This window comes from Staurois parvus, unplaced genomic scaffold (assembly GCF_062004578.1).
Source record: "Staurois parvus isolate SC_StPar_1 unplaced genomic scaffold, SC_StPar_1.0 ptg000299l, whole genome shotgun sequence".
NCBI lineage: Eukaryota > Metazoa > Chordata > Amphibia > Anura > Ranidae > Staurois > Staurois parvus.
In genome coordinates this window covers 11976550-11990500 of record NW_028318095.1, presented here as the reverse complement: position 1 = coordinate 11990500, position 13951 = coordinate 11976550, and the positions used below count along the sequence as shown (strand labels likewise).

The window sequence follows — 13951 nt, the reverse complement described above, 5'->3', positions numbered from 1 at the left end:
GCGTGATGCGGCAGTAAACACATACAGTCTGCTTGCACCAAAAAGTGAAACTTGTATTAAATGAAATGCCATTGTTACAGACACCCTGACGGGTGAGCACCGCTAGGGAAATAACTCACAGTTCAATGTAGTCAGAAGTGTAGGAGGATATGTCCCGACAGTGTCTGTTTTAGGGGGTAAAATGTGGCCTGGTCTATCTGATCCCAAGTGGGAAGCTCCTTACTGGAAAGTGAGTCCCTAATCTATCCTTCCTTGACAGGGTATCTGACTTCTCCGGACAGAGTCTTCAGGCCTCAGGCCCACTGGAGACTGAATGTTCAAGTTCAAGAGGTTGCAATAACCAGTCTGAGAGTGCTTCTTGTACTGGTGGGAGGTCGGTAGGGTTGAAAGTCCTCGAGTCCTCAATGGATTTTTCTGAATACTCACCATCCAGCACGCAAGTTATCAAAATAGTTTGATGCAACAGCTTCTTCATCTGCTCAGACCCTTCATAGATCAGGTCCTAAATAGGTATAAGCAGAAAGGTTCGTCCCTCCACCCGGTATAGGGTACGTTCCACTTAGGCTCCAACTTACTACCCCTGGCATTCATATTTTTCACTATCACCCAGTCCAGATGCTTGACATCGTCCTTAAAGGTCCTGTAGAAGATGATAATATTGTGTCACGATCAGGGGTCAAGCTCAAAGACCAGTTGCTATAGCAGTGGAAAGGCTTACCTGAAACCAGTAGGATAGGTACACAGGCAGGTCACCGTAGTGGAGTAGTGGGATCACCCGAGGTACGGAGTCTAAGTACCAGCCGATGTGCACCAGAGCTACTAATGGTGGAGATGGATTTGGCTGTGTGTTAGCATTAGGTCGCGGTCCTCGGGATCACCCCACCAGGAGGTGAGCAAGTGGAGGTCCAGTAGCGTATAAACAGGTAAGGATCAAACGGAAGTGTGGTCAGTAAACAAGCCAAGGTCGGTAAGTCACAGGTTGGGATCAGGCAGAAGCGTAGTCGAGAACAAGCCAAGGGTCAATAACGAGTGTAGCAAAAATATGGATAACAGCAGAGATGATAAGAAGCACAATACTGGCTGGAGAGCACGATAATCTGGTAAACAGGAAGTGCAGAAAAATGGCTTATATCAGGAAGTTCATGGGAGGAGAAAGGGGTTCAAGGTTCATGATAAACAAGGTCAAGGTTTGATCATCCAAATAATTGTCAAGGGAGCTGTCTAGCATTCCAGGTGGCTCAGCAAGCAGAAACATTGCCACTCACCGCAGAAGGCCCAGATTCAGACCAAGGCTCTGACAGTACTCCCCTCCTCACAGGACGTCCCCTGGACATCTTAGGACCAGGCTTGTTGGGAAACCTCTGGTGGAATTCTGTTGTTAATCTAGGAGCATTAACATTTTCCTCAGGCTCCCAAGAATTATCCTCTTGCCCATATCCTTCCCATTGGACAAGATATTGCAATTTTCCTCTAAACATCCTAGAGTCAAGAATCTTCACCACATATTCTTCTTCACCCTGTACCTCAACAGGTGGAGGAGGTGGAAGAATTCTTCCAGAGAAAGGATTTTTATGAAATGATTTGAAAAGCAATACGTGAAAAACAGGGTGAATCTTCATACTGTCAGGAAGTTTTAGGCGAAAGGTGACTGGGTTGATCTGAGCAAAAATCTGAAAAGGTCCCAGAAACTTCTGGCCCAACCTTGCAGATGGAACATGAACCTTCAGATTTTTGGTTGATAGCCAAACTTTGTCACCCACATGAAAGATAGGAAGTGATCTGCGATGACTGTCAGCAACCTTTTTATAACATTCCTGAGCCTCCCCCAAAGTCTCAATCAACTTCGCCTGAATCTCCTGCAATGTAGTTAATCTGTTGGCAACAGCAGGAATTTGAGTTGCGATAGGGAGATTAGGAATAAAATCTGGATGATACCCCATATTGAGGAAAAAAGGGCTTTGGGAGGTGGAGCTATGTTTAGCATTGTTATAGGCAAACTCTGCCGTAGGTAGATTGTCCACCCAGTCATCCTGAAGATAACTGACAAAACACCGAAGGTACTGTTTCAAAGTTTGATTGGTCCTCTTGGTCTGACCATTAGACTGCAGATGAAAAGCAGAGGACAGGTAAACTGTTACCCCTAAAGCTGAACAAAAGCTTTTCCAAAATTTTGATGTAAACTGTACTCCTCTGTCAGATACCACATCATCAGGAATTCCATGTAGTTTAAAAACATCTCGAACCATCAACTCCGCAGTTTGTTCAGCAGAAGGTACCCCATTAACCGATATAAAATGAGCCATCTTAGTAAGACGGTCAATGACTACCAAGATAGTGGTAATTTCTTTTGAGGAAGGTAATTCAACTACAAACTCCATAGAAATTGACCCCCAAGGTTTTGATGGAACAGGAAGTGGCTGGAGCAACCCCAAAGGCGAAGCTTGACGTGTCTTATGACGTGCGCACGTCAGACAGGAGGCCACGTAGTATTTGATATCTTTCCTATAACTGGGCCACCAGAAGGAATGTGACAAAAGTTCATCTGTCTTTGAAATCCCAAAATGTCCCGCAAGTTTAGAGTCATGAACTAATTTGAGGGCTTCCACCCGAGCAAACTCAGGAACATAGAGACGATGTACTTGAGTCCAAAATGCCATTCTTGTATTAAAGGTTAATGTCCTTAGGATCATTGAGAAGTGGGTCATTCTCATACCCCTCTTTGAGAAGACTCAAGAATGTCTTTGTACTTGTGGCCCCTAGGAAGTTCTTTTGAGTTAGGATTGAACATTCAGAGTTGCCCTCCTGGGGAGGCTCAGACAGCATCCTTGATAAGGCATCGGCCTTACCATTCCTCGATCCAGGTCAATATGATATATTAAAATTGAATCTGGAAAAGAATAAAGACCAACGTGCTTGTCTAGAAGACAATCTCTTGGCCGAGCGAATGAATTCCAGATTTTTGTGGTCAGTGAGAACAGTTACAGGATGATTAGCCCCTTCTAGCAGATGCCTCCATTCAGAAAAGGCTTCCTTAATTGCCAGTAATTCTTTATTCCCAATGTCGTAATTCTTTTCGGCTGAGGACATCAAATGAGAGACGTAGGCACAAGGATGAAGCTTCATTGTTTCATCACTTCGTTGAGACAGGATTGCTCCCACGGCAGAATTAGAAGCATCCACTTCCACTATAAAGGGTAGTTCAGGATCGGGATGTACCAAAATTGGTGCAGAAGTGAAAAGAGTTTTTAGCTTTTCAAACGCAGCCTGTGCCTCAGGGGTCCACACAAAGGGTACCCCTTTCTTTGTCAACTGTGTAATTGAAGCTATCACTTTAGAAAAGTTTCTTATAAATTTTCTGTAGAAGTTGGCAAACCCAACAAAACATTGAATTTCCTTAACATTTCCAGGGGCTGACCAATCTACCACCGCTTTGATCTTCTTGGGATCCATGCTCTCTCCCTCTGGAGAAATGATATAGCCTAAGAACTGGATCTGGGTTTGTTCAAACTCGCATTTCTCCAATTTAATGTAAAGTCTATTCTTCCCTAATCTTTCAAAGACAGTGCAAACATGTTTGCGGTGCTCCTCCCAATTATCGGAAAAGATAAGAATATCATCCAGATAAGCAATTACAAATTGGTCAAACAGATCATGAAAAGCATTGTTGATGAAATGCTGAAAAGCTGCAGGGGCGTTGCAAAGTCCAAACATAACCAAGGACTCGAAATGCCCATACCTGGTTCTAAAGGTGGTTTTCCATTCGTCTCCTTAACAAATGCAGACAAGATTATATGCCCCTTGTAAATAAAGTTTTGTAAAGATTTTGGCAGAACAAAGTCTTTCCAACATTTCAGAGATCAAGGGTAGTGGATAGCGTTTTTTAATTGTGATTTTTATTCATGTCTCTGTAGTTAATGCATGGACGCAAAGTGGAATCTTTCTTTTCAACGAAGAACAGGGCTGTTCCTGCAGGAGATGTTGAGTGTCTAATAAAGCCCTTCTCTAAATTCTCATTGATCCACACCCTGAGCACTTTTAATTCAGGTTCCGACAGATTGAAAAGGCAGCCAAAAGGTATGTCTGCCCCTGGGAGCAGCTCAATGGGACAATCATATGGGCGATGAGGGGGTAATTGATTGGCATTTTTCTTGTCACAGACATCCCGGAACACATGGTATTGTGGGGGCAAGTTGTCATATGACTGGATAGCTACTATTTCACGTTGCGATTCCTTGAAGAACTTGGTTGACAAAGTTTCTTACAATATTTTTCATAGTGGGGGGACGTAAAATCTATAGTCCGTGCTCTCCAGTTGATGGAAGGATTGTGAGTGAAGAACCAAGGAATGCCCAGGATGATGATAAACTTGGGTGACGTAAACAGATGAAAGCTGATGGTCTCACAATGGTCAGCCTCAAACAGCAGTACCAGGGGAACTGTTTTATGGGTAACAGGTCCTGAAGATAAGGGTGAACCATCAACTGTCTCCATATCAATAGGGGTAAATGTATTTCTTGCCTGAATATTATTGCTGTGGGCAAATTCTATATCCATAAAGTTCCCCCCAGCTCCGGAGTCCAGCATAGCTGAGCAGGAGGTTTCACGGCCCTCAGAGACAAGTTTAATGGGGATGACAAAATGAGAGAGTAGTGAGTTCACTTTATTTTCTTCAGGAATCAGTGGGGAGACAGACTGGCTAATAGAGTTTATTTGTTCAGGCACACTCACATCAGTCACAGCAATTGTTCTTCTAACTTTGTTAGGACAATTAATTGCATAATGACCAGAATCCCCACAATATAGACATATGTTCTTCTCTCTCTCTCTCCTGAATGGAAATGGATCTCTTGATAGCATTAATCTGCATAGGCTCAGGAATGTTAGATCCCAGAGAGACTTTTGAATCCTGCTGAACAAATGGACTAGCAGAGAGATAAATGCCCCTATTACTTCCAAACATTCCCAGCCTCTCCTTCCTCCTTTCTGTAAGTCTTTGATCGATACAGATACATAATTGGATGAATTCCTCAAGATCATTAAGAATATCTACTCGTGCAAGCTCATCCTTTACCTGTTCAGAAAGCCCTTGGCGGAACTGGCTCTTTTGTGCTGCAGGATTCCAAGTGGTATCTGCGATCCAACATCTGAATTCGGCTGTATATTCAGCGACCGAACGTTTACCCTGCCGCAGACTATGCAACTTTGCTTCGGCAGTAGCACAACGGTTGAGATCATCAAAAACCTGATTCATCGTGGTCAAAAAGGTATCAAAATTATTCAGAGTGCCATTGTCTTGTTCTATATAAGGGGAGGCCCAAGCTAGAGCTTCCCCAGTCAGAAGTCTAATAATAAACATTACCTTCTTTTTCTCTGAAGGAAATGCAGCAGGGTGCATTTGGAAATATATACGACATTCATTAAGGAAACCCCTGTAGTGGCTGCGGTCTCCATTAAACTTAGATGGTTGGGGCTGGGGCATATGTGAGTTGGTATCATCTCTGTTCAGCATTTGTCTCTGCAGAGTTTGAATCTCTCCCTGTTGCCTATCCACTATGCTTTCTAGTTTGGCAACTTTTTCTTGATGGGTAACCCCGAATTTCTTCAGCTCAGCAATTTGCTGCCTAAGAGGAGCCACAACATTTGCTATAGCGGCCTCCATGTTTGGGCCAGATTATTCTGTCATGATCAGGGGTCAAGCTCAAAGACCAGTTGCTATAGCAGTGGAAAGGCTGGAAAGCACAATAATCTGGTAAACATGAAGTGCAGAAATATGGCTTCTATCAGGAAGTTCATGGGAGGAGCAAGAGGTTCAAGGTTCATGATAAACAAGATCAAGGTAGGATCATCCAAATAATTGTCAAGGGAGCTGTCTAGCATTCCAGGTGGCTTAGCAAGCAGAAATATTGCCACTCACCGCAGAAGACCCAGGTTCGGACCCAGGCTCTGACATATTGTTGAGATAGATAAGTACAGTCTTGAAGTTAAAATCTTCCAGGCATCCCCCTGCAAGCATTGTAAGGTACTGGTGGCATTGCTGAGGCCAAAGGGAATGCGGCTGAACTCGAATAACCCCAAGGGTAATAAATGAGTTTCCTCATGGCCCTGGTCTTGGACCGGGACCTGCCAGTAACCACTGGCCAGGTCTAAGTTGGAGAAGAACTTGGCTTGCCTCAAGGCCATCAGGGACTCCTCTACTCAAGGCAGAGGGTGGGCATCCCTGTGACTGCAAACATTACGTTTACGATGTCCACACAGAACCATAGCCTAAAATCTTTCTTGTACACTAGAGCAACCTCCTACCTATTCCGACTGTTTCCTTATTGTCTTCCGCTGGGCTTAAAAGACCTTCAGTGCTCTAAGCCACAGTGCTCACAAGCCCAAGCTGCGGGCTCATCTGCACATACGAGCATTCATACTTAGCTAGTAGATGAGGTAGGTCCAGGTATTTCAATATATTAATTCCCCACACAACAGGCACTGCCAGATTTACGGGGCCACTGTTCACCACCACTCCCACTCGTTCCATCACCTAGCCTTCATTATTAATCTTCAGTCAAGTAAAACCTTCCACCAGGATAAGTAGGTTGTTGACCACATGTAGGAAGAGCCAGTAGGTCTAGCTGTTCATGTACCCCAAATCTTTGCACATAGAATTCATATTCCATAACAATGACTTCTGACCCTGTGTCAACCAAGTATGGGACTTCCTGTCCATTTACCAGGTTGGACACCACTGGACTAGGGGTGGCCACTGCTTCAGGCCTACTGGGACTTTGATGAGCCGGTCCTGGGGGTTGTCACTCTGCCCTGGAAGATACTAGTTTAAGGCCAGTCTGGGGAAATTTCTGGATCCAGACCTCCCACAGTTCCTAGAAATATGTCCATACCAGACTCACCACCAGCATTTGTGGCCTTCTTCAGGGTCCCTGCACAGCGGATTCTAACTCCTCTGGTGTTAGGGAGAGTCCCTTTTGGAAAAGGCCCTGTCTTGCTTCAAAGAGGCTACATCTTGTGCCAGTTCCCTCCACGGATTCCAGGTCCAAAATCAGTGCAGGAGCTAATGCCTCCTCCAGAAGGTACACTGGCTCATACCTTTTGGTCACTGCTACAGTTTCATCTTCCTCTTCCTGCTCACTGGTAGCCGCATTCACTACTGCCTCACGGAAGGTTGTTGCAGGCTGTGCTTTAATGCTCTCCTGACTGGGCCATGTTTCAAGTCTGCAATAAACTGATCTCTTAGTATGTAATCAGAGTCTGTTATGTTAGCACAAATGCACACATCCTGCTTTTCCAGGCATCTCCAGAGGTGCAGCATAGCCACTGAATAATGAGTAATTTTCTCATCCTCCTGTTGCCTCCTGTTGAAGAACCTCTGCCTCATCTCCAGCAGCGGTAACTTCTCCCCAAAGAAGGCTTCCAGAAGTGACTCAATCTGTTCCATGGTAGCCTGCTGCTCCTCTGGCAGCATCATTGCTACCTCACGGACATCCTTCTCAAGTATTTTAATTAGCAGTTCAGCCATATGTCTGTCCAGCACCTGATACAGGTGCATGGCACTCTCCAGCCTCTCCCCCATTCTGCCAAGGAGATGTTAAAGCCATTAAATTTAGGTATCAGGGCTAAGCCCAACCTGAGCAGAGCCATGCTGGAGCTCAGTCCTCCTTGCGCATCCGCTGCAAGGGACATATCCTGCTTACTGCCGCCAAGTGTGGAGAGGTGCAGCATGGTGCAGGCAGTATACGCACAGTCCTATCCAGGTCCAGGTGTAGCAAAACATGAAACTAGTATTAAACCGAATGCCAATATTACAGACACTCTGGTGGGAGAGCACCGCTAGAGAAATAACGCACAGTTGAATGTAGTCAGAGGGGTAGGAGGAGAGGTGCTGACAGCATTTGTTTCAGAGGGTGTAGTGTGGCCTTGCTGATCCAGTCCCAAATGGGAAGCTCCTTCCAGGAAAGCAAGTCCTTAATCTATCCCTCCTCGACAGGAACATTTCCCTACTGCTAGTTATATTCTCTAACAAGCGGGGGTCCTTTACCCTACCTAGTCACACACTCAAAGCACGCCAGAACCCAGGGGCCAGACCCTGCTGACCCAAGATGGCTTCTGTGGGTCACATGGGTGCAGTGTAGCCAACTAGAACACTGCTTTATTGATCCAGAAAACCACACAGAAGTACAGTTTCTCTTTGACTTCCTTTTCAGGCTGAGGTGTTACTCGGTTAAGCACCACCAGCAGTAGAGAAAAAAAATGCACCTGCCTACAACCCCTTCTCTTCTCTGTTCTGTTACTGACAATCTCTACAACAAAATCTTATTCCTGATCTGCTCTGGTCACTTTGGCCTACAACAGCTCTCTGTCTCCCTGAACACACTTGCTGTATAAAGCTACCCAGCAGCCAAACAGGCCTATTTTGACATTTTCATTAACACCCTCTGTCCAAAACTCATTAACTTTTTTCTACCTTTAATTCTCTACCTCGTCCTCCACTGCCACCACCCACTAACTCCTTCACTGCCCATGACATAGCCAGTCATTTCAGAAACAAGATTGATACAATTCATGAAGAGATTGTCACTGTTAATTATCTCCCCCAATCAACATTCCATCTCCAAGACTCTTCTCTTCTCTTCTCATTTCCTAGAGGTCCTCCCAGACTTTATACTAGAACCCCCTCTATTCTCTAGCTACACCTCTCACTTTAGCAGTGGATAAACGTACTTCGCTTCCAATACCAGCCTTGTGCTGACAACACCAAAATCTATCTCTCTTCTTCTCTGCCCACACCTTCAGTCTCCTTGCACATCAGTAGTTTACTAACTGATACAGTATATCAGTATAGATGTCACACCACTTTTTAAAACTCAATCTTTCAAAAACTGCGCTCATATTTATATTTCCTTTAGTACACAAACTCCACTAAGAAATGCCAGAGATTATGCAATTTTTTGATGGTGGAATCCTTCCCGCAGCGCTGTTGTGTTCTACTGGCAGGAAGCCTTCCCAGCCAGCAGAACATGATGATTACTGCTAGAGGATATAGCCACCGGCAGTAACCACATGTAAAAAATAGTACAAGCAGGTTGTACCCAAGTTGATTGATGGATCGACTTAGGTACCACCAGCTTGCCCATAAATGGACCTAATCTCTGCCAGTCCCTTCTGAACCAGCCAAGATTCGATCCATCTATGGCCGACTAAAGTAAAGTGGCCCAAACAAGTATGCAGATTATTGGCTATTTGAGAAGGCTATATGCATGTGAGTGTGGCACAGCACCCTGACCTGTACGGGACTGAATTTAGGCACACCTAAATTATTATGCTGTTTTTATTAATCTTCACCTCTAGTGTCATTTTTTTTTAAAGGTAGTTATATGATTATTTTACTAAGACTATAATATGGTATTGGAGCCAGCAAACAGTCTGCTTTATACAAATCTATAAAGAAATATGTCAATGCCCAGTAATATAATAAAAATTAGCTGCTAGCAAAAGTGTTCATACACAAAAAAAAACATACACAATAAATAAATTAATTTTTTCAGAGCTAAAAATAACCACAATTATAATCAACAACACCCGTGAAAAATGTGTAATCAAAAAATAGGTATAAACAGTCCAAAAGAATCTTCTCTACTTTTAAATTTTCAATTTTCCATAAATGATGACTTGAATTGTGCTGAACCTCCACCAAAAGTAAAATTACACACTCACTAGACTCAGTTGCTGTCTAAATAAATAGAACAGTAGGAAATGCTTTCCTATAAAGTGAAGCTCCTCTCCAAGAAAAGGCACTTCAAATGAATTGAATGAAACAATGAAAAACGTCTTATAGTGCAGTAATTTATTAAACAAAATGGATATCCAAAAAAAGTAACACTGTAAACATATATTAAAAACATCCATCCAAAAGGTATCACTTACATGTTTAGCTTCCAATCTCAGATGAGAGTGGCGACAGGACCTCTAGCATATCTAAAACCTCTCTACAGCTGTGTCACACGAATGTGCATCATCAGGATCTTGGAGTGCCATTTCTTGGACAGGAGCTTCACTTTATAACAAAGCATTTTCTGCTGTTCTATTTATTTAGACAGCAACTGGGTCTGGTGAGTATGCACTTTTACTTATGGTGGAGGTTCAGCACAATTCAACTCACCATATATGAAAAACTGAAGATTTAACAGTAGAGAAAAGAAGATTCTTTTGGACTGTTCATACCTATTTTTTGATTACACACTTTTCACGAGTGTTGTTGATTATAATTGTGGTTATTTTTAGCGCTGCAAAACTTTATTTATTTAGTCTGCTTTATACGCAGAGCTATTTTTCAATTGCACAGACCACCAAACAAAAGAAAGGAAAGACTATTTCATGTTTCCACATTACAATCACAATGCCCTCTGTACCCCCAACACTCTGCAGTCCTCATGCTGAATCTAATAAATGTACAGATGTTAATATAAGAGGGAAACAAAAAAAATGAACCTGTGATCACATTTCATACATGTTGAGGCTTGTTGCTGCCCCCTCTAATCCTACTGCCCCTGGATCTTTCCCATGAGTGCCATTCTAATAGACAATGCCATTCTAATAGACAAACTATTGAGTACAGAATATGCTAGTAACTGATAACTGAGGAGAGATATGCTGCTTCAGAATATCTGCTATTTAACACTACCATTGCCAGATATGTGGCAGCCGAATAGTCATAGTTAAACATCAAAACCTTCACTGTGCTTTTGAGAGTCTTTGAAAAGTTTGAATGGATCAGCAGAAAAGAAAGAGAATGCCAAACTGCTGCACAGAGGTGTGAGAGCAAGTTCAAGTGTTCGTGTGGATAGCAGTTAACACATACAAACCAGCAATCTTTGACAGCACATTTCCCTTTAGTTCTGAAAAAGACTGTTTTGTTTGTGTTGCAGCTCTGTAATCATTAAAGCATCAGTAAATATATTTATGTTTTAAAAACAAAAAGTGTAAGTAACCAAATTTACTTTGTATCAGTCTTTGAAATCTGTACAGCATAACTCAGACAGAGGTAGGGAGAAGCAGCATAAAAAGCTATCCATTTGTGTTGAGGTGCAAGAGGCATAAAAATAGGTGGAGAGAGCAAAGGGACAGATAGGTAAACTCGTCACCCTGCTGCTTCTTCTTTCACTATGCGGTCACACGGTGGAGTGGGTGAGAGACCTGTAAAAGTTACTGAACTGCAGAAGAGAAAAATTAAGTATTCTACTCTGCCAGACACAGCTTCCTTGTGTGTCATGCCTGTAAGCACCCATGAAAAAAAGAGAAAATGCACAAGGTTCTCAGTGTCTGATTTTTCAGATAGCCAGTATAATTTGTTGTACATGCCTACCTTGCTCTTGTTTATCATCCTACCTGTTTTGGAACAAGTACAGTATGATGATTGCCATTGCTGGGCTGCTTCTGGAAATGCTAGTTGCCTGGATATGTCTGGCTTTAAAACTTTTGAATTACAGTGCCACTAAAAGAATGTTCTAAATTCATTATCTCTATGCTTGTTCAAGGTCAGTGTCTTAGAAAGCATTTGAGACAAAGCATCAGCGTGACAGCCATGCAATTAACTTTCTCAAAAGGACAGGCCAGTGATGGCTGCTTTCAAAATTATGAAAGGAGTATTTTAAGGTCAGGCCCCACCCTTCACCCCATTGACAGTTATAATTAGAGATGAGCGAAGAAATGAAAAATTCGATTCGACTGATTCGGCGAATTCGTGGACAATATTCGATTCGAGTCGAATAAATTCGCTGTGAATTTAACTTAAAAAAGGGTGTTTCTAGGCTTCAGAGAGACTTAATATTAGTGCAGAACACTGTACCTTTAATTTAAATGCCCTTGGAGTCTGCTGGGGAAGAGAAATAATACTGTCAGTCAGTATGACATGCAGATGAGTGCCGTCGATCTTAGAATCACCGCACACTTCACTCATTTGGGCAGTCACGGGGCCAAAACCAGAGTGTGGAGCCACAGTGTGGCGGTGGAGGCAGCAGCAATGGGAGGCCATACAGCACCCTATGACAAAAATGGAAACCACCAGCAGTGTGAGGAGACCTGAAAGTGGCACATGGCAGAGTGTGGCGATAGAGACAGCAGCAATGGGAGGCCGTACAGGGACCCATGACACACTCTGGACCTGGCAGCAGCATGAGGAGGCGGTACAGGGGCCCATGACAGATTACGGGCCTGGCAGCAGCATGAGGAGTCGGTACAGGGGCCCATGGCAGATTACGGGCCTGGCAGCAGCAATGGGAGGCCGTACAGGGACCCATGACACACTCTGGACCTGGCAGCAGCATGGGGAGGCGGTACAGGGGCCCATGACAGATTACGGGCCTGGCAGCAGCATGAGGAGTCGGTACGGGGGCCCATGACACACTCTGGACCTGGCAGCAGCATGAGGAGGCGGTACAGGGGCGCATGACAGATTACGAGCCTGGCAGCAGCAACTTGGACAGGAGGACGTTCAGCTTCTGCACCGTCGGGTGCGTGCTCGCAAACTGTTGTCTCTTGGAAACGGATTCCAAGAAAGACTGCTGACGGAATCCGTGAAGAGGAGTAGCAGGAGAAGGAGCATCTGAACGAGCGGAATATGCCAACAAGCGACAACAGTGGCCCATGACAGATTACGGGCCTGGCAGCAGCATGAGGAGTCGGTACGGGGGCCCATGGCAGATTACGGGCCTGGCAGCAGCTATGGGAGGCCCGTAATCTGCCAGCACCCTATGACAAAAAATGGAACCCACCAGCAGTGTGAGGAGACCTGAAAGTGGCACATGGCAGAGTGTGGCGATGGAGACAGCAGCAATGGGAGGCCGTACAGGGACCCATGAGAGACTCTGGACCTGGCAGCAGCATGAGGAGGCGGTATAGGGGCCCATGGCAGATTAGGGGCCTGGCAGCAGCTATGGGAGGCCCGTAATCTGCCAGCACCCTATGACAAAAAATGGAACACACCAGCAGTGTGAGGAGACCTGAAAGTGGCACATGGCAGAGTGTGGCGATGGAGGCAGCAGCAATGGGAGGCCGTACAGGGACCCATGAGAGACTCTGGACTTGGCAGCAGCATGAGGAGGCGGTATAGGGGCCCATGGCAGATTAGGGGCCTGGCAGCAGCTATGGGAGGCCCGTAATCTGCCAGCACCCTATGACAAAAAATGGAACACACCAGCAGTGTGAGGAGACCTGAAAGTGGCACATGTTTGGGGCATGATTCATGGCGGATTTAGTCAGTTGTGTCAGGAACTGGTGGTTTGAAATCCAGACTAATCCACGCCTGATTCATTTTCACAAACGTGAGTCTCTCCACACTTTGGGTGGACAGTCGTGTCCTCCGCGGAGTTGCAATACCTCCTGCCGCACTAAACACGCGCTCCGATGCCACGCTACTGGCCGGGCATGACAGCCTTTCAAGGGCAAATTCAGCTAGTTGGGGCCAAAGGTCAAGTTTCGTTGCCCAGTAGTCAAGGGGATTGTCTACCTCGGTTGGCAGGGTGCTGTCCAAGTAGGCCTAAGCCTGTTGTTTGAGGTCCTGCTCCAGGTCCACCTGATGCTGCTGCTGCTGCTGCGGCTGGTTAGTAGTTTCCTCACTGCGCTGGTGAAGAAAGCTACTCATCATCGACTGCAGACTGAGGCAGCCGCTGCTGGTGGAGCTGCCACTGCTCCTACCACCCCACCCCTCCCCTGCTGCCATGGCAGCGGAACACGAGCGCACAGGGCCCACAGTGTCTGAGGATGGACGTTGGCGCAGACAGGCAGAGACCAGCTGACTACATAGGTGTTTTTTATAGTACGTTATTTTGGCCTCCCTCTCAGCAGGTGTGAAAAAGGCCACCATTTTTGAACGGTAGCGAGGGTCCAACAAGGTGGACAGCCAAAAGTCATCCCTCTGTCTGATGGTTATTATTCGGCTGTCGCTACGCAA

General features: G+C 45.1%; 1 protein-coding gene across 1 annotated transcript; it reads right to left on the bottom strand.

The window, feature by feature from the left end:
• Positions 1-286: 286 nt before the first annotated feature.
• On the bottom strand, positions 287-2657 carry LOC149457899 (uncharacterized). The gene is made up of 3 exons (XM_089682884.1): positions 2474-2657; positions 1266-1924; positions 287-502 (listed from the first exon to the last, which is right to left on the bottom strand). Exons 1-3 carry the CDS (start codon positions 2655-2657, stop codon positions 287-289), a joined length of 1059 nt encoding a protein of 352 aa, XP_089539010.1.
• Between the last annotated feature and the right edge of the window lie 11294 nt (positions 2658-13951).